The 24870-nt window shown below is 38.5% G+C and overlaps 1 protein-coding gene across 1 annotated transcript in view; it reads right to left on the reverse strand.

The window, feature by feature from the left end:
* Positions 1-2101: 2101 nt before the first annotated feature.
* stat6 (signal transducer and activator of transcription 6) overlaps positions 2102-24870 on the reverse strand; it is a 73153-nt gene continuing 50384 nt past the window's right edge. The window contains exons 9-20 of the mRNA XM_002939709.4: positions 24542-24629; positions 22783-22905; positions 14927-15019; positions 12548-12748; positions 12202-12296; positions 11756-11892; positions 10857-11003; positions 8916-8979; positions 7460-7555; positions 6339-6425; positions 5382-5507; positions 2102-3428 (exon numbers count right to left, since the gene is read on the reverse strand). Coding sequence (XP_002939755.1) covers positions 3308-3428; positions 5382-5507; positions 6339-6425; positions 7460-7555; positions 8916-8979; positions 10857-11003; positions 11756-11892; positions 12202-12296; positions 12548-12748; positions 14927-15019; positions 22783-22905; positions 24542-24629 — 1378 coding nt within the window. The 3' untranslated portion in view covers positions 2102-3307. The remainder of the gene's footprint in view (positions 3429-5381; positions 5508-6338; positions 6426-7459; positions 7556-8915; positions 8980-10856; positions 11004-11755; positions 11893-12201; positions 12297-12547; positions 12749-14926; positions 15020-22782; positions 22906-24541; positions 24630-24870) is intronic.

Consider the following 24870-nt stretch of genomic DNA (forward strand, 5'->3'; position numbering starts at 1 on the left):
GTTCCAGGAATATTCAGAATTGCCAAAGGGCAATGCAAGTTTTTTTTTTAAAAGTAATAAGCAAAGAACAAGCTTTATAAAGAACTTGTACAGTATAATTTTTATTGCCAGTATGGGTGCCCGGAGTTATATTGTTTTACTGATTTCTGAATTCGTGTCTGTTCCTGCCTAAGAGCCATTGCCAGACCTCAACTATGTCTCTGCTTTACCTGTAAGGGTACCTTATCTGCAACTTTCAACTGGTGAGTTTGTGGCAATTGCACTTTCAAGGTATTATTTTTATATTACATATTATATTATTATATGTGCTCACTGTCTGAACCAATAACAAACAGGTAACAAACAAAAAAGTAAATGCCTCATGCAGAAACCCCCAGGTCTAATGCATTCTGGATAATAGATCTTATACCTGTACCTTGTTTAAAAGCCAGTGTTAACAAATGTGTTTCATATGTAAAATGATCCATATACCTTTTATTTATCACACTAAATCCATGGGATAGGAATCTGTACAGGTACAGTTGAAAAATAGTATGTGAATTTACCCATGTGCTACCACTCCCATCATACTCAGACATCAAGTGCAACAGTACAGAAACCTATTCTGTACATTACAAGCAGGTCCAGACAAGCTACATCTCTCAGCTGCTTCTAGGATATCATCCCAGTCACTTTCAGCAAGCTGATTAAAGTGGAGGTATCACAACCCGCCTACTCGTAGTTAAAGATTAGCTACAACCGACAGATTAGAACCAACCGACAGGTGATGCACCAAATATTCAGCTGTAATACTTGTTTCATGGAATGTTATGTGAACAGCTCATTTAAAAGGATCTTAGGTTTACTGTACATGCTGTAAGACTAGTTAATGGTTATATAGCTGCATTGCACAAGAACCCAAGGTCGTGTGCCTTGTAACTGACTGGCAATCAGGATATACTGAAATACCTGCTAAACACAGCACTCAATACACATCAGCCATTCAATGAGAACAGAGACTGGGTTATGAATGGATGATGTACCATCTGTGTCTATATTGCATAGGCTGAATATAGAGTAAATGAGGGATACAGTAAGCAGGGCTGCTCTGAAATCTATAGAGCCATGGAGTATATGAGATGTGTATTATGGGATGCCCAAGAAACCCAAAGCATGGCAAATTAAACGTGCATTTATATATGTTTTGTAAGGCAGCATACAACTTAAAGCAATTTGCAGACATAATTAATTCTAAGCTCATGTGGAATTTATAAAGGTACAGTTATCTATTATCTTAATAAGGGGGTCTTCCAGTAATATAGGGCAGGCACTAAAACTAATTAAACATTAAGAAGCCCAAAAGGATTGTTTTTCCATCAACACACACATATAGTAGCTTAACTAAATGGTACTGTGGAATTATTTCATGGAAAAAACAAAAAATAGTTTATTTAAAGAGAACACTGAGAATTGGCATTCCTGTATTCAAGAGCTTGTTCCAATATGTTTTTTTTGTTGGATAACAGATCTAGTCAACATATGTACTGTGTTCTGATCAGCATATGTATTATAGAACCAGGGAAGTGTCTCCACAATAAAAGTATCCCCCATGAGATGAGCTTTACCCCCATATGTAAAGAAAAGCACTACATTTGCCCAGAAGCAGTAACCAATAGCAGCCAATAAGATGTTTGCATTTTAACAGATGACCAGTAAATACAATCACGGCGGCGATGAAAAAAAACGCAAAAATACCGATCATTACGAAAAAAACGCATTCGGACGCTTTTGCCCGTTCGTGGATTAGTAAATGTGCCCCTTAGTGTCTTTTATTACATAACCCCATTAGTCTATAGGGTATTTCATGAAAATGAAAACTTTAGGCGCAAAACAGGATTTTCCAGGATTCCCTCTGCTTTTCATACAAATGAGGATTAGGCCTCACTTACATGCAGTACTAGTGCCAAATTTTCAGTAGCGCTACGTGGATATTGTATGTAAATGCCTTTAGGGCACTTTGAATTCCCCTTGTTACTACTGGATTTGAATCCCTGGCATCTGTATGCTGCTAAACAAATATTTGCAGGCATGGCTTTTGGCATCAAAATCATTTGAAACCCAAGACAAATAATACAAGATTTAATAAATGACTGTGATATACATGTTTCAATTTTACAATACATCTGCTCTTATAATAAAGGTAGAATAATCTTGAATATCAAAGTAATATAAATCTCGGTGGTTTCCCTTCTCATGTGCAGTCTGTATATTCTGGTTCCACTCCTTTAGGCCAAGCAAACACTAGCTCTTGTTACTACTTTGCTTATTAATAGGTTGTTCACAGAAGCAGTTCCTTATATTTCCTTAGCTGAGTTATGATGGATTAATGATTATAGAAGTGGTGCTATGCCAGACATCTACAGATGCAGCCAACAACTTTACTTTCTCCAGATTCAAAGGGCAAATTATTCTTCCAAATATAAACTTGCAGGTCTGTTCAAGATTTTCCAATCCACTACATCAAGCTCCTTTCATCTTGATATTCTCCAGCATAGTTGGGTCTGCTCACCCGAATGGAAATAAAAGCATGCTTGAAAGCCTGGGGGTGCCTCAGTGCTCCTCATTTCACTTTTTCCTTTTTGGCTTGGCAGCGGTAGAACGGGGAGTACAGAAAATCAATACTTGAGCATAATGGCCAAACGCCTGTACAATGCAATTGTTCTGAGTGGCATAGTGATAGATATTCCAGTAATAAAGTTATTGTAACTGAATGATTCGGATCAATTTGCAAAAGGGAGAGTCTTAAGGTGCATTTGAACTATAAAACCATTAAATACTATTAAATGGCACTGAGGCAGGCACTCAGAAATCCCCAGCCCCTAGCTCTCTGCAAAAGGAATTCAGTGTTTGGGAGTGCTGCCTACACACACACAGGAAAGGTCAGCCCTGCAAACCACCCTGCTTATTGCTGCCCACGCACAACACCAGATGCTGTGAAGCCCAGCCTAGTCTTTGCCAGAAAGCTGCAGATCAAGATGTAGGCTGATTCACGTGGGTTTGAATTCATATTCCTGCATTCCTAAAACTAACCTCTTCCCAGCTGAATCACTTTGCCATAATGCTAAATATCATCTTTTTATCAAAAAGGGAAAGTTATTCAAACAAGAGCCACATTTTGTAAGCAGTTATAAGTGGTAAGGTGTTGGTTTGCACTTAGAAATCAACATTCACAGAAGCCATCGTCTATTTAATACAGAAAGAGCTTATTGTTTTTTTATGTACTGTATATGGGGAGAGACATAATTGCAGTAAGTCCGGCTATTTGCTTTCACTCCATCCAGTTGGGTTCTGTATTGTGTGCTATGCTCATTGGGCCCAGCACATGGGATGAACTGAAATCCCCCGTTAAGGCATCCTCCATGGTTTGCAGTTCTTCAATCATGTTGATACTACCATCACAAGACAGAAAGCATTCGTAAGTCAGAGGAGAGGTACAGGGATAAGAAATATACAGCAAAACATACGTAGTCCAAAAGTGGTCTTCATTATTTATTATTTTTTGCCTTCTTCTTCTGCCTCTTTCCAGCTTTCAAATGATGGTCACTGACCCCGACAGCTAAATACTATTGCTCTGTGAGGATACAGTTTTAATGTTAATTTTTTTCCTATTAGACCCTCTCCTTTTCATATTCTAGTCTTTCATTCAAACCATTCAAACCTAGCAACCAGATAGCTGCTAAAATACCAAGCTGGAGAGTTGCTGAATAGAAGCTAAATAACTAAAAATCACTTTAATGAAAAGTCAATATCCAACATGTATAAGCCTCTCATAATTTGCTGTAATGGTGTTCATCTCTCTGAAGTCAATGTTGTCTAATCTTCAGCAATTTTTAGCTACAAACCCCTGTTTCTCAAACCACCTAACTGCTGGGAGTAGGGCCGGAACGAGCATAGGTGGGGTGCCACAGCCATGTGACCTGTGCTCTGATAAACTTCAGTCACACTTTACTGCTGAGCTGCAAGTTGGAGTGATATCACCGCCCTTCCAGCAGCCGATCAGCATAACAATGGGAAGGGAGCAAGATAGCAGCTCCCAGTAGGTATCAGAATAGCACTCAATAGTAAGAAATCCAAGTCCAGCTTGGGACTCCTCTAGTTACATGGGAGTGCATGTTTAGCACTGGCTACTTCTGAAAGCTCAGGCACAATGCACTGAGATGGAGCTTACATGCCAATATTACAACTAAAAAATACATTTGTTGGTTCAAGAATAACATTTTAAATGGTAGAGTGAATTCAAACAGTGTAATTTAGAAATAAAAAGTACCCCATAAAAATCAAGACAGTATCAGTCTTTTTTTTGTGGTTATTCATATATTTAGCTTTGTGTTTGGTGGACATTACGTTTGGTATTTCAGCAACTTTCTGATTGCTATGGTCTTATTTACCCTAGCAACCAGGTGGTGGTTTTAATGAGATACTGGAATATGAAGAGGTGAAGGACTAAATAGAAAGAAATTAATGAAAAACTTTTAAAAATGTAGCCTCACAGAGCAATAGTTTTGTGGCTGCTGGAGTTAGCGACCCCCATTTAAAAGCTGGAAAGAGACAGAAAAAGAAGGCATATAATTAAAAACCATTAACATATAAATAATGAAGGCCAACTACAAAGTTACAAGGAATAGGACAGTCTACATTTTTTTATTGGGAGCCCCATTTAGATGTTAGAAGTGTTGGGGAGCCACACAATCATGAAAAAAGTTCTTTGGGTGATGCCAAGTAAGGGCTGTGATTGGCTATTTGGTAGCCCCATGTGGGTTGCTGGCCTGCAGGAGGTTCTGCTTGGAATAAAACTGTGTCTCTGTGCTTCCAAAACTTGTCTCCAAGCCAGAGATTTAAAAATGGGCACTTACTCAATAAGGTTATTGTTGATCTCTGTACTGACCAATTAAAGCCTCCGATTGTTGCAATGTTTGTAGCAGTTAAAGTTCTATGGCATAGGTATTCCAACAGGAAAACTGTAGGTTGCAGGAAAACAGTAGGTTGCATATTATACATGGATACTAGGGCCATTATAACACTAAGGGCTGTGACATGGGGATTTGCCAAAGTCGCTGAATTTGCCTTGAGAGGAAACTTCTGTGACTTTGCCAAATCGCGGCTCCGCGTATGCCATCCCACTGGCAATTTACATTCTAGCCGGTGGTATGGCATTTCGGGGAGATTAGTTGCCCGCTACAAGGGAGGTTTGTCGCTCAGCGACTTATCTCCCCATGTGTCACAGCCCTAGCAGAGGCCAACATTCCTAGCTACCATGTGTCTAAAAGGGAAGCAAAACCATTTCCTACTGCTAGCCTCCTGCAAAGGAAACAAATAAGGGGAATGTTAGCTAGATCACTTACTCATTTGTATTTAGGTTGATATTCCGGAAAATTTCTTGGTGGGCAAAGGGTTGCGGTTGCACTGGAGGAATGAAGTTCTGCCCAGACCACTGCAATCCTGGATCGCACCCCTCAGGATAAGGCAACCTGAAATATCAAAGCAAGAAGTGAGAAGGCCTTCTCTTTTCTTTCAAATCCATTGTTATATAAGTTATAAGGCTATAGTGAATGATCTATTGTTCTTTCTTGAAAAATACAATTTCTGACTTGAAATACAATGTGATAACCTGTAACAGTCATTTTAGCTCATAATTGGGCAGTTGGCCAAACTGTATGGCTTCTTTTCTGTTGTTGCAAACACTTCAGTAGCCAAAATCTGTTGGCGATGCTGAGAGGGCTTTGCCAAGCTGGAGGTTAAATCTGGTCATGTTTTTGCATAGTCACCATAATTTGCAGATGGTCTTCATTTTTTTATATTTGTGTTTATTTTAATCATTTAGCTTTTTATTCAGCAGCTCTCCAGTTTGGAATCTTAGCAGCTCTATGGTTGCTAGGGTCCAAATAACCCTAGCAACCAGACGGTGGTTTGAATGAGTAACTGGAATATGAACAGGAGTGGGTCTGAATAGAAAGATAAGTAATAAAAAAGTAACAATGAAAATGTAGCCCCAAAGTGCAATCATTTTTGGAAGCTGGAATCAAAGTCAAAAGAGGAAAGAAAATAATTGTAAAACAATAAAAAATACAAAATGAAGACCAAATAAAAAGTTGATATGATCTGGCCATTCTATTAAATACTAGAAGGTAACTTAAAGGTGAACAACCCCTTTAATAATTGAGACATAACATAGGGAAGGACCAGCACAACCCTTGTTAGAGAACGATACTTATACAGATACATATTTGTGAAAGGCAGCACAATGATTACTGTAATAAATGTTATTTACTACATTTATTAAGAAATCACGGTTAACTTACACATTAGACATGTGTCCTTGTTGGGCTAATGGGAAGTTCTGTAGAAAAGTAGAAGGGTCTTCAACTTGCGGAAGAAACATAGGTGGCCTAAAAATAAATGCATGTTAGAGAAATACAGACAGTAAATATCAGAAGCTGCTACAGGGCTCAGCACCCCTACCAACAGGGCATGTACTGAAGGCACCATCACAGGAGTACAGGTAGGAATTCTCGTTAACCCTAGATGCAGGAAACTCCAGACTGGAGTTTTAAGCAAATAATAATTCCGAATATATATGGTTTCACCTTTCTCTGTAAAAAGAAATTAGTACCCTGTTCTTAATGGTAACTAAGCTGCCTGCCACACTGGTGGCAATACAGTCCTGCTGGGTGTATTTAATATTAAATTTTTTTTTTTTGGTAGACTTAAAATAACGGTGATCCGCTTATAGCAAACACCGTATCCAAACCCAGGTTCCAAGCATTTTTGATAGATTAATCTGCTCTGGTAATCAGTTCATCTTGTATTCCTAGGTACAATTTCTGAGAGCTAAGAATATATTGAGACATTTACAAGCAATAATATCACTCAATGCATCAGCAATATAGCAAGGATACAGGGGGAAATGGAAAAGCAATAGGCCTTTTGTATTCTGATGTGTGCAAATAGCCACAGGCATTTGCTTTCCCAGCATTGACTGTGTTGGTCAGCACTGTATTAGTGAGAAACAGATGGACAAAGGCAAGTAGGCATCCTCCCCACCCACCCCTACCTTGCACTACGTGCAGCCCACATGGTGGCCCTGATTGAGCATGTCCTTTGCACTTTTACTTTTACTGAGCATAGAATTTTTTATCCAGCACCCTTATATTTTGTAAATATGCAACACATTTATACCGCACTCAGAGTTACTTGCTTTCATCATCTTCTTAGGAAATGTCCCCATAATTTTAAAATTATGCCATTCCTATAAGGGGACAGGAAGACCTTAAGCATTGAAATGAATAATGGATAATGTAGAATGGCAGAGGAAATTGAAACAATGTGCTATTGTTAGAGTAGATGCCTGTAAATAAATTGGTAACACACAGCACTGGAAACAGACATAGAAACTGGGGTAACTTTTCTCTCTGTCCCTTACTGTCTTGGCAGTGGTGGTGGTGGTGGTGACATACTAGACATTACTGGCCATGTTGGTTCCTTACTGAGCTGTGGGTTAGCTGGGTTGGCTGTGTCCCTGTAAGAGTAAAGAAAGATACCTGATCAACACCTGAGTAGACATAAAGCTTAAAAGCAACCAATGGGTGTAGCATAAATGAACATAGTGTTTCCATAAAGAAATATTTGATTTCCTGCCAATTTGAATACACCATTCCTCAGTGACCCTCTCCAAGACATTATAGGGCTTTTTTTATGATCGCAAGAACACTAACGCTCCTGCACTTTTCTCCTGCAGTGAGTTGCACATTAAACCCTATTCATTAAAGGCACTTCCATATAAATGTTTTTGCGCACTGCTTGGTCTTTCATGCCTTCCTTTCTAATTTAAGTGCTGCTGCACTTGCAACTAAAGATTTGGGTGCAGACGCCACTTGCATGACAAGCACTGGATTAGTGACAAAATACAAAATGCAGTCCCATTAATTTTGGCAGTCAGACACAATTGCCCCAGGCACAGTGCAATCGCCCTTATGCCATTTCATCTCATAGGCTCTTGAGACATCTGCAAGTGCAGTGCACTGTGATTACTGATTACTGTGAGTAGTGAGTACATTTGCCATGTAAAGCTGGCCATACACGTGGAGATCTGACATCGTCAGATCCGCCACACACCGTCAGGGCTGAAACAGCAGATAAGGAGGTAGAAACAATAGGATTTCTACCTCCTTCTGCCGATTCAGCCCTGACGGCAGATTTTGGTCAGGCGCCTTCTATGGCGCCCGATCAAAATTTTCTAACCTGGCCGATCGGCGAGTCGTCCGATATCAGCAGCTTCCTGCTATATCGGTCGACTCGCCGACATGCCATACATGCACCAAATATCGTACGAAACGAGGTTTCGTACGATAGTATCGGTGCGTGTATGGCCAGCTTTATTTACAAAGTACAAAGAATTGGTTGGTGCACAAGTCACTGTGGGGAAAAGTGTAGGAGCGCAACTGTGCTTGTGGTCATAAATGACCCCTTACCTTTTTTGGTTTGTTTGAATATATTTTTTCTGCATAATGGGATAGAGAAAGTCAAGGTTCATGGTGAGATATCTTATTTTGTTTTGCCACAAGAAGGCGTACAACTGCTTTTCCTTCCAAATTCCAGCAATTGTTTTATTTGATAATTAATTTGCCGCAAATTTTTTTACTTATTTTGCTTTCAATGTGTCATGAACTAATTGTGAATTTGGATCCTTTAGAATGTATATTGCTTGGCTGAGGACAATCATTTTTATTCAGATTACAACAGATTTTTGAGAACATAATTTATTATATAAATGAAGATTTAGGTTTGGCTTGTTGCTCAGTCATATCTGTGGAGGATTTGACATTTGGGTAACATTATTCAAATCTGATACATATATTCAGACATCAGTGAATACCTACCCGCCAGCAACCTTTAATGTTATCAGTGTTGGGGTGTATCCATCTGGCGTTTTTGATGTTTTTTCTAAGTAAATAAGGAGGTTAATGCAGCAAAGTTGAAATTTGTAAAACAGATCTAAACTGCAAAGTAAATGATTTGCTTAGCACACTGTGTAGAGAGCCGTAGTTGTGAATGTACTAAAATACCACAAATACAGGTATGGGACCTGTTATCCAGAATGCTCAGGACCTGGGGTTTTCCAGATAATGTCTGTAATTTGTATCTCCATGCCAAGTCTATTAAAAGGTCATTTGAACACTTAATAAACCCAGTAGGATTGTTTTGCCTCCAATAAGGATAAATTGTGTCTTAACTGGGATCAAGTAGAAGCTACTGTTTTATTTTTACAGGGAAAAAGGAAATCATTTTCAAAAATTTGAATTACTTTATTAAAATGGAGTCTTTGGGAGCTGGCCTTCCTGTAATTTGGAGCTATCTGGATAACAAGTTTCCAGATAACAGATCCCTTACCTGTACAAACTCACCACACACCATCACCATATATATTACACTGTTCCACACAAAGATCTTTATCGCTTCCATGTGTCCTTATGCTTACATGGAACTTATCCTCTGAACAGGCTGGTTCAGACAGCAATATGAAGAAGCAATAGCAATTTAGTGGATCTGGAAATGTAGCAGTGCTGGCCATAGCTGTAGTGAATCGAAGGACTGGATTCTCTTTCAGCTGAAGGCAATTCACAATGCAGTCTGCTGTAACAGTAACCTGACAGCAGCTTCACCGACATGCTTGATTTATTCCCACAGGAGAAGAAAGAGATGGAAGACAGACCAAACTCCTCTTGCACTATGAACCTGTTGGTCTTGTGTCTATAAAATCGGGCTTTGGTCTTAAAGATCTCTCATCTTCATTACAACACAACAACTACAACAGGAGAGCATCTGCCTGTGAGAGACTTTGGCAGATTATCCAACAAAGCTTGGAGGTGCCAGCTAATGAAAAACATGGCCACAAGTAGATAGTTAAGGCCACCATATGGGGTTTACAATGGGCAGTATTGTGGCTTATAATCACCTAGTTATTCTAACTAAACCTTCCTAACGTCAATGCTACAGCGTGGGCTAGACCGAGCGCTGGCAATTTCTTTCTGTGTTTTGTGTAACCAAACCTTCCTGTTTATGAAAATGTATTCACTAGCACAGATAAAACTACTAGTTAGGGCAGGGGATGAGCACTGATTTTTCTCTGAGGCAATTTTGACCAGGGCAATTGCACTTCCATTATTCTTGTGCTCCCAAAACCTCCTTTGTATTTTTTAGTAGACGGAAGGGAGGCATTGTTTATGATGGAATGTTGGATGGCTTAGGATGTTTTATTTCTCTGTAATCATCAGTGTCAGCACAATAATATCAGGTTGTCCATAATCTTGCATTAATCATTAGAGTAAGCTTTAGACTCTGCTGAACTGCAACATCCCACATGCCATTCCCACCTCAGCAACAAACAGCTACAGTTTAATGCCACTGCCATTTAAAGAGGTTTTGTTACATTAGACAAGAGGATAAATACATTCTCTACCTACTTGTAATAAATTATGGGAACTATTGCTAACATTAAAAAAAAAATCTTAACAGTATTATACTGTAAGAGAAATATATTTAGGGGATATATTATAAGAGGGGCACAGCAATCCCTAGCAACCAGTCTGCACTTTGTGTTTCTACTGTAATTAGTAAATATTTTGTTAGTTGCTAGTTATTATCTTTGAGCAAGTTTTGTCCCTTTTTTTCCCCCATAATTATCATAATCTTGGAGGAAAAGCAGCATTAAACACAAATGCACCAGGTCAATGCTAAGCATGAAAAGAATGCAACAAGTAATAGGTTTATCCTACTAACAATACACTCACTAACAAGAAACACTATAAAGGATTACATACTTGAGTAGTGTCTTCCAAAGACATCATCTTTGGGTTTATTACTGTACAAATATTTTAGCTGTTTTAGATCTCTGACACGGTCACCAAGAGAAAGGATATTCAGATCTTTAGCAGTGAATGGCTGGATATTCTGGATCTGAGCAGAACCTTAAAAACAGCAAAATAAATATAGTGATGTAAAGAACTGCATAAAATACTAGCAGTGTGTACACTTTATAGGCATGTAGTACTCGGTAAAATTTGACCCCTTAATAATGCACTGTTTGGGGATTGATTGAGTAACCCATCCAGGGTGTGAAGGAATTGGGATAAATGAATCCTTCAAAAAGAGCGGAAGTGGATTTTGCAGTTGAACACAGTAATCCAATAAAGGAAGATTTATTTTAAAGGAGAGAGAAAAGGAATAATCACTGGGGGTTGCCAAATGTTAGGCACCCCCAGTGATTGTAATCACTAACCTGATACCCCAGGCTGGTTCTTTTGTTAGCAGAAGACTGCACCAGTCTGGAGTAATTCTGTAGAAGCTGATCCCCAGTGGGGGATCTTCTTTCCTTGGGGTGCGGGCAGGAGAACATGCAGTAGAATGAAGAAGTCGACTTTTTTCTTAAAGTTCAGCTTTTTACTCTACTGCGCATAGGGACCCACACAAAGAAAGATAAAGCAAGAGGAGGATCGCACCGGGGTTCTCCTCCAGAATTACCCTGGGCTGGTGCAGGTTTCTGCTAACAGGAGCACTGCTTCAGGGTATCAGGTAAGTGCTTACAATCCAAAATTATTTTTTTGTCTAGGAACAATTAAATAGCCATTAAAGATGACACAAAAATTACACTTGGGGATGTTTTGGTTTGTAATATTGTATATGCGGAACTGTAACATTCTTTGTTTTCAGGAAAACTCACCATCCTCTCTCTTTAAAATATGTGCTATGGTGATGCCACCAATCTCTGAGTCACTGAAACGCAGGAGGAAGGTTCCATCAGGCTGAGTACTTAGTATATTGTGAACATACTGCTTGCTGATAAAGCCCATAATTAACCTGAAGCATAAAAAAGAGTCACATAGAATAGCATGCTACGGTAGCTCGGATTTTGTCATCTCTTTATTCATACACTGACTTTCAGGAAGAAACACAGAGAGCTGCTACACTTACAGCAGCCCAAAGATTGGGGATGTGTTAAGAAATGTGAGGAAAAAGACTATTTATGCAGTACTAGTAAGTGTGAAATATGGGACAAAAGGAACAAGGGATAAATACTTTAATTATGATTCTGAGACCCTAGCCTTACAGCCAATGCATGGCCCCTAGGGTAGCAAACATAAGATATACTTTTCACATTTATCTCACCTGTCAGACCAGTAATCTTTTAAACACTTTTTGGTGAGATCCACAACACCATCAAACCACTGCCAAAATGTAAAGTTCCTTTCCCGAAGAGGCTCCTTTAAAAAAGTAAAAAAAAGGATGAAAAATCTTCTAAAAGTCAAGTATACTAAAAAAAAATGATTGGTTGTATGTACAAACCCCAACAATTTAATGAGGAATAAACACTCTACTTGAACCTCACATGCAATATTGCTTAGTGGAGTATATTGCTAAAAGAACTGAAATAACTGTCAGGATCCATTACTAAGCAAGCACGATGGTACTCTCACATACTAGAATAACACATGGCTCATCAAGGTCTCCTTACCTTATTGAACTGAGTCCATGAAACCATGCGGTCTTTGTTGTCACTTAAGCTGTTGTCATTGAAGATCTTTTGGGCAAGAAAAACAAAGTGTTCTTCTTGCAGCTCTTGCTTTGTACCCACTTCAGACACAAATTTCATATTTAAAGTATGGCACATCTTGGGCCACGGCACTTTTTCCTCAACAAAGAAGGGGCGACGTTCCTAAGACATAAAGACATAAACATTTACAATAGCAGACTACTTGCCTTCTAAAAGCTTGGAGAGATGCTCATTAGCAGAGATCAGAAAAAAATCTATTGCCACAGTTGAATTGTTTTAGTACAGGTTAGCTCCATAGAATCATTCATAGTTGATGAACTAATAAGTAAACTAGGGATACACCGAATCCACTATTTTAGGGTCTGGCCAAACCCAGAATCCTTTGGGAAGTATTCGGCCGAATACTGAACTAAATTAGAACCCTAATTTGCATAGGATAAGGAAGGCAATCACACACAAAGCGTGTTATAAAAAATTAATTTTCAACCTCTGTGTTTATGTGACGTGATTTTAATCATTTGGATTCTGTTTGGCCAGAGGCATGGATTCGGATCATGCTGAATTTGAATCATGCTGAAAAGGCCGAATCTTGGCTGAATCCAGATTTGGTGAATCCCTAAAGTAAACTAATAGCTCTTTCTTCTGTGCAACAGATCTTTTGTAATAAAGGGTTACAATTAAAATATGCAATTATTAAACCATTCCATGGTCATAAACTTAGTCCTTTCACTTAAGTACAAATTCTTAGGATTGCACAATTGTGCATTTCTATGATTATTGTTATATCAAACAGTAACATAGGTGTCAGTGGCAAGACTGTTAAGGTGGCCATACACGCACCGATATTATCGTACGAAACCTCGTTTCGTACGATAATCGGTGCGTGTATGGCATGTCAGCGAGCCGACCGATATCGCAGGAAGCTGCTGAAATCGGTCGGCTCGCCGATCGGCCAAGTTAGAAAATGTTGATCGGGCGCCATAGAAGGCGCCTGACCAAAATTCTCCCTTCAGAGCTGAATCGGCAGAAGGAGGTAGAAATCCTATTGTTTCTACCTCCTTACCTGCCGATTCAGCCCTGAATGGTGTGTGGCGGATCTGACGATGTTTCGTGCGACCGACGGTCGTACGAAACATCGTGAGATCGCCACGTGTATGGCCAGCTTTAGAATAGACAACAGATTCCTTTTGTTTTAGGATGGTTGGTGTGGTTTGTGAACATGTGGTAGAAACAGAACTTGACACCCAGCAGGTTAGTGTTTCTCCTATCAACTTTATCACCAAATCCAGCCACAACTGAGTGGATTATAGCAATAAACTACCCCTTAATCATTCTACAGTACTTCATTTACTACCAAGTAGCACAGCCAATGAATAGCAAAGAAATAAGGAAAATTCCTGCAGTAAATCCTGTAACTATAGATGACCTTTTAATAGGGTTGCGGTTACACAGCATGTTTTGGGTCAAATCCATAAAAGACAACCACAACCCAGGTAAAAGTTAATTTACAGTTATTTACTGCTAGGATCCTCTTTCTTTTTTTATACTATTTATTGACTCTGCTAATTGTTAATGCAGCATGGAGAGGATTTTGGCAACAATATGCATACTTTGCCGAGAAATAACCTAGCAACACAAGGCAACACCTTTAAGGTGTTCCAGCAGAATAATAAAGCAATTTAGCTTTTATTGCTCATGGGACATGCTTCAGGTTGGAATGTCCTTTCTCTAAATGATTGCTAAACAATTCTGCAGCTAGGAGGGTGAAAAGGAAAGGTAAATTGATACTATTATTACTATTATTGTACAATAATGTTCTTTTTGTTCTTCTAGTGTAAAGTTGCATAAACAATTACATGGCGACATACCTGGGTTATGTACTAATGAGTCTTAAGTTTAACTGCATTTGTTAATGCATAGCAACCAGTTAGATGTTACTAGACAAGTAACAAATTTAAGACCATTTATTATATTACCATCTATGATATTTGTGAGGCAATTCTTTTGTTTCAAAAGTTTCTAGACCTTGTGTTTTCTACTTCTATATTCTATAGGGGTTTGATAATACACAGCAAAGGGTTTTCAGATCAATACTTTAGGGTGAGAATAAGTTATAATAACATGGATGGAAGAAAGTAGATAGGCCTCGGCATAATCAGGAAATAAGCAAGTGGAAAAGTGGCTTTAAGCTCCTCAAAACTTTTGAAATTGAAATCAATATTTTACTTTGTGAATATCACCCTGTATAAATAAATAAATAAATAAAACAACAATTTGAATTGCAATTTACAATCAAATGTATAAGAAAGGCTCTTATTTGTGAGAGTTGTATTTACTTACCACTTCTGAGAAAGCATTGTCCCACAAAATGGTAGCTTTAGCATTGTTGTCCTGATTCCCATGAACTATCACAACTACAGGTAGGGATAAGGCCTGCAAAGGAGAATAAAACATCAGTAGTGAAGGGACTTAGCCATTGCAAAAGCTTAAAGCCTATGTTGCACCCAGTGTTTTGACCATCTAGTGCTATCAGGGAAAATGCAGTTAGTCAGAATGCCCGTCTGCACCTAACATCACATTGCTTTTTAAATGAATGTGATATGTATGATTGAGAATTTTAGGAAGAGTTTGCCTTGGGGACACTGGAGTCAAAACATCCAGTTGTCTTTAGGCCTAAAGTAGTATTTTTTTCTTGTCTTATTTGGCATGTCTGTCTGTCATCTTTTGCATTGTTGTAGGGGGATATCAAAAATGTGGCAATTTAGTACTCAGTAAAATCAGTTATCTGTATTTAACATGAGGCCCTAAATAATGTAATAAAAAAGGTTTCCACCAAGTCTGGTAAGCTTACTACCCAATGCGATTAGGTAACCAGTAAATGCTGCCTGATGATGGGTTGCTAACCATTACAACTCCTGGTATTATTGCCCGCATGGTTTTATTCGTAATAGATTTTGCCAAACTGATTTAATTGCCTTTTATGAGGAGGTGAGCAGGGACCTCAACTCTGGGATGGCAGTGGATGTAATTTACTTGGACTTTGCTAAAGCATTTGATTCAGTACCTCACAGAAAGTTAATGCTAAAATTAAGGAATATTATAATATAATATTTGCAATTGGATAGATAACTAGATAAAGGATAAATTGAACATTTTCTAATTGGACCAGTGTGGTTAGTGGAGTACCGCAGGGGTCAGTCCATGGTCCTTTGCTCTTTAACTTGTTTATTAATGACCTGGAGGAGGGCATAGAGAGTACTGTTTCTATTTTTGCTGATGACACTAAATTGTGCAAAACTATAAGTTCCATGCAGGATGCTGCCACTTTGCAGAGTGATTTGATAAAATTAAAAAGAGGAAAATGAGATTCAATGTTGAAAAGTGCAAAGTTATGCACTTTGGTAGAAATAATATAAGTGCAACTTATATGGTAGTGTGTTGGGGGTATCCTTAATTGAGAAGGACCTGGGGATTTATGTAGATAACAAGTTGTCTGATTTCAGTCAGTGTCATTCAGTGGCTACTAAAGCAAATAAAGTCTTGTATAAAAAAAAGGCATTTGCTCAAGGGATGAGAACATAATTTTGCCCCTTTATAGGTCCCTGGTAAGGCCTCACCTTGAGTATGCAGTGCAGTTTTGGGCTCCAGTCCTTAAGAAGGATATTAATGAGCTGGAGAGAGTGCAGAGACTGCAACTAAACTGGTAAAGGGGATGGAGTATTTAAACTATGAGGTTAGACTGTCAAGGTTGGGTTTATTTTCTCTTGAGAAAAGACACTTTTGGGGGAGGGGGACATGATTACTCTGTACAAGTACATTAGAGGGGATTATAGGCAGATAGTGGGGGGAGTCTTTTTCCTGTAAAGGCTTTCCACGGGCAACAATAGGAGTCGCCAGTAAAAAGGCCTTTGCATCGTTTCGGTAATCCGAAGCCGCATGAAGTTGCCTGTGGAGAAAACTTTGCGCGACTTCAGATTACTGAAGCAATGCAAAGAGATTTCCAAGTGCAGAACAAGTGCAGAAGATCATTTGTTTGTGAGTGTAGTGTAAGGTTATGTCATTGCAGTACTGCTTTATATAAAAATAGTTCTAATGGTGACCACAATTTCCCTTTTTAGCTTTAATAAGGGATAGATGCCAACTCTTTGTTGTAGGTTCCCTATTCCCCAGCTTCTGTCAGGAGATCCCCGAAGTGTCTACTAAAAATACTAACTGCAATTTTAAAGGTGTAGGAGCAAATTCAGAGACATTCCAACTTCCTGAATTATACAAGTTGGTTAAAACATCTTTAATTGTTAACTAAGACAATTTCTTGCAATGAAAGTAAGTCTTAATCAGGTAGCACTTGCAGCCTGCCCCTCTTACTCCCTGTACTTTTTCCTTATGCTCTACTAATGCTAGGCACGTAGCATATTGCACCTGACAAGCAGCTGAAGCAAAGTGTGATCTTAATCCAAGGAGATTCAGATCTAAAACTCCTGCTACCTCGACCAAGAACTTCAGCCAGTTATCAGATGGGAAGCTGAAGCACTAAGTGCTTGGCATCAGATGAGCTAACAGTCTGTGAATGCCAGCTGATGACTGAGCAATGCTTTACTTATAAGAAGTGCCAGCTGGGAGTATTTCTGGCTCTGGAAATCCCCTCTAAACACACCACTGTAAGTAACAATAAATAAACTATATCAAATTAAAATGTATGAGACTACTCTTATATAGAAGTGCATTATATTTACCCCTATGATAGGCCTAATAGGTGCAGTCTCTTTATTCACAAGTTGTATAGGACTGGCCAAAAGCAATAAAAACAATAGATTTGGTGTCAATGTAATACTAGAAAATCAAAGATTCAAATTGTATGCTATGGTTGAAAGTTATGTTTTGTTAAGTCATCAGACACTGTCATCAGAAAAAAATGTGTTTAATTATATGCTAATACATATTTGCATTTCTTCAGAAAAAAAGGTTACATGATCAGTTATCTAAATGGTTCATGAGCATTTACTGGGTCTTTGTTTTATTTAGGTTTGATAGCGGAAAGATGAGTTCTGGCATGTCAAACAATAATAGAAATGTAAGGCTGACGACACATGTTTTCTCCACTGGCGGAAAAACATCAGCAGGATAACACATTGGGCCCCCATCCACCCCATATATGTGGGTATTGACAGGAGCATATCTGCCTTTTTAACTGCACATGTAGGCAACTTTGCTCAATTTTCTGTTCAAAATCTGCTCTGTTAAAGGAGGTTCTGCATTTTCTCCTTTGATAGCGATGTAGAAAACACAGCATGTGAGTAAAGGCCACCCAGCGTATGTTCCACTTCTCTCCGCTTGCGTTTTGTAAAGAGGCAGAGAGAAGCGTATCCCCTCCTACACTCTCCTGTGTGTTGCCACACTGACAGGGACAGTGTCAGTCCGAGTGCAGCTACAATGAGTGGAAATCGGCCTGAAAAACAAGAAAGCATGCATTTTCATGTTGATCTTTGCTCCGGCTGATGCTGTGCCTGTCAGTGGAGATACACACAGGAGTGGGTGCGCTTTTCTGCAACTGCCTACAAAACGTGGGTGGAGAGAAGTGGGCCATAGGCCCTGTGTGCCCTCACCCTAAAGCTGACTGAACAGGGAGGGAAAGATATTTTCTTTCTTGGATTGTTTAACACTTTACATAGATACTGCCACCAATGTTTATTATCTGTTATTTATATTGCACTAACATGTTTATGTGGCTTGTTGATCCCTCAAATCTATCCCTACCCCTGTGGAGCTTACATACCAGGGTTGATTTAACCAAAAGCCAGTTAGCCTGTCTGATGTATGAGTATTGGATAAAGCGCACAATCACAGAACATTCAAACTCCATGCAGCAGTGTATAGACCAGAATAGAATCTAGGGCCCCAGAAATACAATGCAGAAGTGCTATCTAGTAAGCCAGCACCCTGCCCCATGAGTGCTCTTTGAGAGAAATGAAACCATGGACGCCTGACTGTAGTTTCTATATGCTTCTGCAACCACTGAAATCACATTCGGCAATTATTGCACAATAAGCAATATTTTAAACTATAAAAATTAAGCTACAACAAAGCAAAAATATAAACATAACCCAAAAGAGTCTAAAATGAAAAAGTACAAAGTGTTACAAAAAAGTTACAATTTATATTAGAAAAAATAACATTTCAGCTATTAAACTGAAATAAATCTAAAAATAATATGTAAGCAAAATATCATTAAAACCAATGCTGTATTAACTATTTATAGCAGAGGAGTAGGGGGAAGCATATATGGGTTGAGTTTCTGTACACATGCTATAAGGCTGCAGACATGAATAACAGCTAGGATAATGAAATTATTTTGGTAAGGGATATAGTTACAGCTAAGGGATCTGGTATCCGGAAACCAATTAACCAGAAAGCTCCAAATTACGCCAAATTTTAAGCAAATAATTCTAATTTTTGAAAATGACTTCCTTTTTTTTGTAATCATATAACAGTACCTTGTACTTGATCCTAACTAAGATAATTCTTATTGGAGGCAAAACAATCCTATTGGGTGTTTTTAATGTTTAAATGTATTTTTAGTAACATATGGAGATCCAAATTATGGAAAGACCCCTTTTTTTGAAAACTCTAGGTCCCAAGCATTCTTGAAAAAGATCCCATACCTGTATTAGCAATACATTTTGTGTTTTTGTGCAATATATTCCTTAGTCCCTTCCAAAGTGTATCAGCAATTAGAGATTCAGCAAAGCAACAATGCTGTGTATCCATATGCCTCATTTTTGATGCAACATTCATTGCAAAAATGCTCTTCTTTTCTTCCCTTATGTGGAGCTCATTAGTTGGGGTATGCCTCTTCTTCAGCATGCCTTGCCTGGGTAGATCCTAAAGCATTTCCCATAAAAACTTTGAACTGAAACTGTTCAAATATAGGCTTTCTTCTGGCAGGTTGATGGTGGAGAATGTGTGGTATGTTGTGTAAGGCAGAAAACATGTTGGACAAAGAGGGAATAGAGCATTCTCTCTTGTTAAGCTGACTGGTGCTGATCCCACGACTATGGGCAGTACCTCACAGAAAGTTAATGATAAAATTGAGGAATATTGGCTTAGAACATAATATTTGTAATTGGATAGAGAACTGGCTGAAGGGTAGATTACAAAGAGCGGTGGTAAATGGAACATTTTCTAATTGGACCAGTGTAGTTAGTGGAGTACTGCAGGGGTCAGCCCCAGTGTGGTTAGTGGAGTACCGCAGGGGTCAGTCCTTGGTCCTTCGCTTTTTAATTGTTTATTAATGACCTGGAGGTGGGCATAGAAAGTACTGTTTCTATTTTTGCTGACAACACTAAATTGTGTCTAAATTTGCAGAGCGATTTGACTAAATTGGAAAACTGGGCAGCAAATTGGAAATGAGGTTCAATATGGACAAGTGCAACGTTATGCACTTTGGTAGAAATAATATAAACACAAGCTATCTACTAAATGGTAGTGTGTTAATGGAGAAGGATCTGGGGATTTATGTAGATATCAAGTTGTCTAATTCCAGGCAGTGTCATTCTGTGGCTACTAAACTAAATAAAGTGCTGTCTTGTATAAAAGGTGAGGCCTTACCAAAGACATATAAAGAGGCAAAATTATATTTCAAAACATAATTTTGCCCCTTTATAGGTCCCTGGTAAGGCCTCACCTTGAGTATGCAGTGCAGTTTTGGGCTCCAGTCCTTAAGAAGGATATTAATGAGCTGGGGAGAGTGCAGAGACTGCAACTAAACTGGTAAAGGGGATGGAAGATTTAAGCTATGAGGTTAGACTGTCAAGTTTGGGGTTGTTTTCTCTGGAAAAAGGTGCTTGTGAGGGGACATGATTACTCTGTACAAGTACATTAGAGAGGATTTTAAGCAGATGGGGGGTGTTCTTTCATTGGAATGGAACTTTCATTTGAAGCAGCGTAGGTGGGTTTTCACGGTGAGGGCAGTGAGGTTGGGGAATGCCCTTCCTAATGATGTTGTAATGGCATATTCTGTTAATGCCTTTAAGAGGGGCTTGGATGAGTTCTTGAACAGGCATAGTATCCAAGGCTATTGTGATACTAAAACCTACAGTTAGTTAGTATTAATGTTGGTATATATGGTTTATGTGTGTGAATGAATAGATAGGTTAGTATAGTTTGTTTGTGTGTACTGGGTTTACTTGGAAGGGTTGAACTTGATAGACTCTGGTCTTTTTTCAACCCTATGTAACTATGTAACTAACTAACTAACTATGTAACTATGGGCAAATGATAAGGAAAATAATGTATAAGCTGTTTCTGATTATATATATATATATATATATAATAATATATGATACTCTGGGCCAGAGCTCTTGTTGGCAGAAATCTGCCCCCAACCCGTGGTTCTTCTCAGCGAGCACCACAGTGCAATCCTCTTCTTCCACTTCATCTTTCTTTCACCACCCCATGGCAAACACAGGTGCAGTATAGGGAAAAAGCCAGCATTTTTGTTAAATGTTACTTTTTACATTACTGCACATATGCACATTCACAAAGGAAGTGGAAGAAGGAAGATGATTGATCCGTGGTACTCACTGAGAAGAACCCTGGACTGAGGCAGATCCTTGCTGACAGAAACACCGGCCTGGGGTATCAGGTAAGGAAATACAATCATAGGGGTGCCTAACTTTTGTTACGCCCCATGATTTCAACCTTTCCTTTACATTTAAATGCATGTTGTTGAATTTTGTCAGTCTTATGATTTATATTAAAACCATGGGAATATTATGCATTTTCTTGTGTCGTTTTTACTGTGTCGCCAATGTTGATAAAGCTGTGTCAGCAATACATTTGCCAAAAGCTGAATATTTTTAAAATGTACGTGTACCTTGGATAGTGGTACTGGTTGTTCTAATATGGTTTCCTCATGTTGTTCCTCTGGGTCGAATCCCACATGACATTCCCTTGCAAGAGGACTGGAAAAGTTTGACATTCTTATGACATTTCCTGATCTGCAGTGAATAGCAGCAGGTCAGAGTAGAATAGTCTTGGGACATATCCATGCTATCTGCAGAAGTGCATACATTCTTTTTGAGGCCTGTTTCATTGTGTCAGTTTTGGAAACTGTATCTCAGCAGATGGACAAATGGACATAAATAAGTTTGCCAGTTCCCGTTATGCCTTTTTTCATTTGGCCTTGTTAGGGTTGTCCTTAAAACCAAGACAGCTCCCAATAAAATTCATCTAAATTCCCTCAGAAACTGAAGACTCAGTTTCAGATGATTATGTCCTATATAAAAAACTAAAAGTATTGTTTCATTGTGAGTTCTAATATTCACTATATTGCACACACATTCCAGGACCTTTTGAAAAGATGACGACACGGAGCTCAATGAAATAGTAACCTAGGCCAATGTAATTTCCATCTTAGAGCAAATATATTCCCACTGTGCCTAACCCAATAGTGAATAACATTTTACTATATGCAGGAATGCAAATGGATGCAAGGGGCAAAGGAGTCTGTACTTAATGTATGATAAATTAAGTACAGCTATCCCCTTTGACATGTGCGATAGCCCAAGGCACAAAGTGAAGTTTATACTTCCAGTGCTCTGTATCTGCACATGAAGGGGTTCCTGTAGAGCAATGGAACCCTTGGTTCTTTTCTTCTATTGGTGCAAAAAAAGATAATTTTCTTCTGATGGTAAAAAATGGAACAAGTATCCATCAATCGTACCCCACTTATATTGTCAAATAGCCCGGAAATTGGTTATTATCAGTTAGTACTAAATCCTCCCTTGTAAGGTCAGCTCCAGCATCTAAGGTGAAAAAAAAACTATAACATTAAGGGACATATATATTATACTGTGTAAAACGAATTAGCAGAAAAAACGGTGTAAAAAGCTGTGTAAAATAAACGGAGAAGATCCAAATGCCAGATTTTACGCTGTTATTTTATGTAAGTTCTGGTGAAAGAAAAAACGTTACATGGTGAAGCCTGGTAATGTGTGGCAAATTTTCTCACTTGTTTTTACACAGCATAATAAATATGCCCCCTTGTGTAAAAAATAAATGGCATAGTTAAAAAGGGTGATAATTATGTGATAGCATTGTCCTTTAAACATTGTTCTAAACCTGCAAGAGATAGCTTTTATTAACATATTCACCCAGCAAAACAGCAACAATAGCAAATAGGCAATGTGGGCTCATACTTGTATGTGGAAAGTTGTGTTTATCGAGTTCAGGTTGAATTCAGCTACAAACAGCACGGCACATTTCTCTTCCGTTACTGATTCGGATCCCTTTCTCTCACACCGTTTTATCTTCTTCAGCAACTGGATGAATGAGAAGTACATATCAGATACAGCTTATGAAATGCAGGGGAAAAAAGCAGAGAATAGGATCAGTTTTCTGGACTGGGTATTCTGCGCTATCTGCAGTTCTCAATACTCCTACTTACCTAGGCTAGCCCATGAGTAAATATATTAATTTACAATATTAATATTTAAAATATTAATATATATATTAAAATCTACAATAATATAGAAAACCTCCTATTGGGGCTTGCTTCTTCTCCAGATCATGCCTACCTGCCCCCTCTCCCCCCATGAATGTAGCACTGATGAATGCAGTTAGAGATATATTCTTCTAAGCAGCTGCAAGGTACTGTGCTCCAAAACAGCACAGACGCCCGCAGCAGTTCTACAAGGCAGTGTGCAAAATGCAAACTGCATCTTGTATGTATCAATGTATATATGTATTATTTCACTACAGTGTATTAGAATATTGCTTTTTATTACTTAATTCTTTTATTGCTTAGTTAACTGTATAAAATGCTTTTCAGTACTTTGCCCACCCCTCCTCCTTATTCTGTTATTGAGGAGGTTGTGCAAATATTCATCACTGGGTTTATTGCACATACAACTACCTTTGTAACTTATCTTTTATTTCATATTTGTTGACTTGTTTTACTGTGCCCACCTTAACATACTAATCTGCATTATTTTGGAAAATACTTTTTACAAAAATTCCAGTATTGTAGAATTTCAGATATATACTTTCCTATCATTATTGACCCATCTTTAAAATAGGTGCAGAAGAGTCTGAAACCAATGCATAATGTAGCATGGGCAGGGGAAGACATCATAGAAGAGAAAAAAAGACAGTACATGCTACAGACCTAATAGGCTCAAAGAGTAACTGAAGATTAGAAAGATTGTTTTACTTTATGGAATGGAATTGGTAGCCATGTTAGCAGCAGTCTGTTTGGTCTTGGATAGTAAGATAAAGTGTTTTGGTTGGTATCTGGAGATCATATTCAATGTCCTCTATATATTAATGTCCCTTAAGGGCGAAGACACACAAAACAAATCTTTGATTCTGTGCATCCCTAGAAGACACATGAAGCTGCTAGTAGCAGCTACTTGTCACAGCTACTAAATGCCAGAAAATACTCTGCCATAGACAATACTGAGAATTGCCTCTGCTAAAACACATGTAGAGATAGTTATCAGTAAATGATCAGCATTGTCTATGTTTGTAGCCGTGACAAGTAGCTGCTACTAATAGCTCTGTGTGTCTTCTACGGGTGCACAGAATCAAAGATTCATTTTGGGATTCGGTCAAGATGCATCCTGTTTCAGCAGCATTCGGCTGAATCCACGGTCCTGCCCAAACCGAATCCGAATCCTTAAAATCATGTGCCATTTCTCTCACATAAACACAGAAGTTGAAAATTATTTCTTTTTTCCCCTTTCGTTAGCATTTCTTGCATATGCAAATTAGGATTCGGGTTTAGTTCAATATTTGGCCGAATCTTTCACAAAGGATTTGAGGTTTGGCTGTATCCTAAAATAGTGAATTCGGTGCATCCCTAGTGTACTTTACCCTAATGGATAAATAGATGGGGCAAGAGATGTAACAACAAGCAAAGATAATAGCTAACAAAGTTGCTTCTTGTATTTATCATACCATGTTTTTGAAAACAGCACCACACATTTTGGAGTTTGGCGCAATCTCCAGGACAGATTTTCCATTCTCAATCTCACCAGCACCCTCGCTGTAATGAGAAAAATACTTTTTTAGTGTTGTTTGCTGGAACCAACTGAGAGTTGCTGTGTTAGGAAAGTATTGCTTGTCAAATAATATTTAGAAATACGGTATTCTTGTGCATCATAATTTTATTCTAAAAACATCCTTATGGCTGCAGTAATTACAACTCCAGCTGCTCTTCTCCTTGTAGCACACTGAGATTGTTCTATGACCAGAGCAAATGCTTGTTTTGTCCAGGCTGAATGCCA

This window comes from Xenopus tropicalis, chromosome 2 (assembly GCF_000004195.4).
Source record: "Xenopus tropicalis strain Nigerian chromosome 2, UCB_Xtro_10.0, whole genome shotgun sequence".
Taxonomy (NCBI): Eukaryota; Metazoa; Chordata; class Amphibia; order Anura; family Pipidae; genus Xenopus; species Xenopus tropicalis.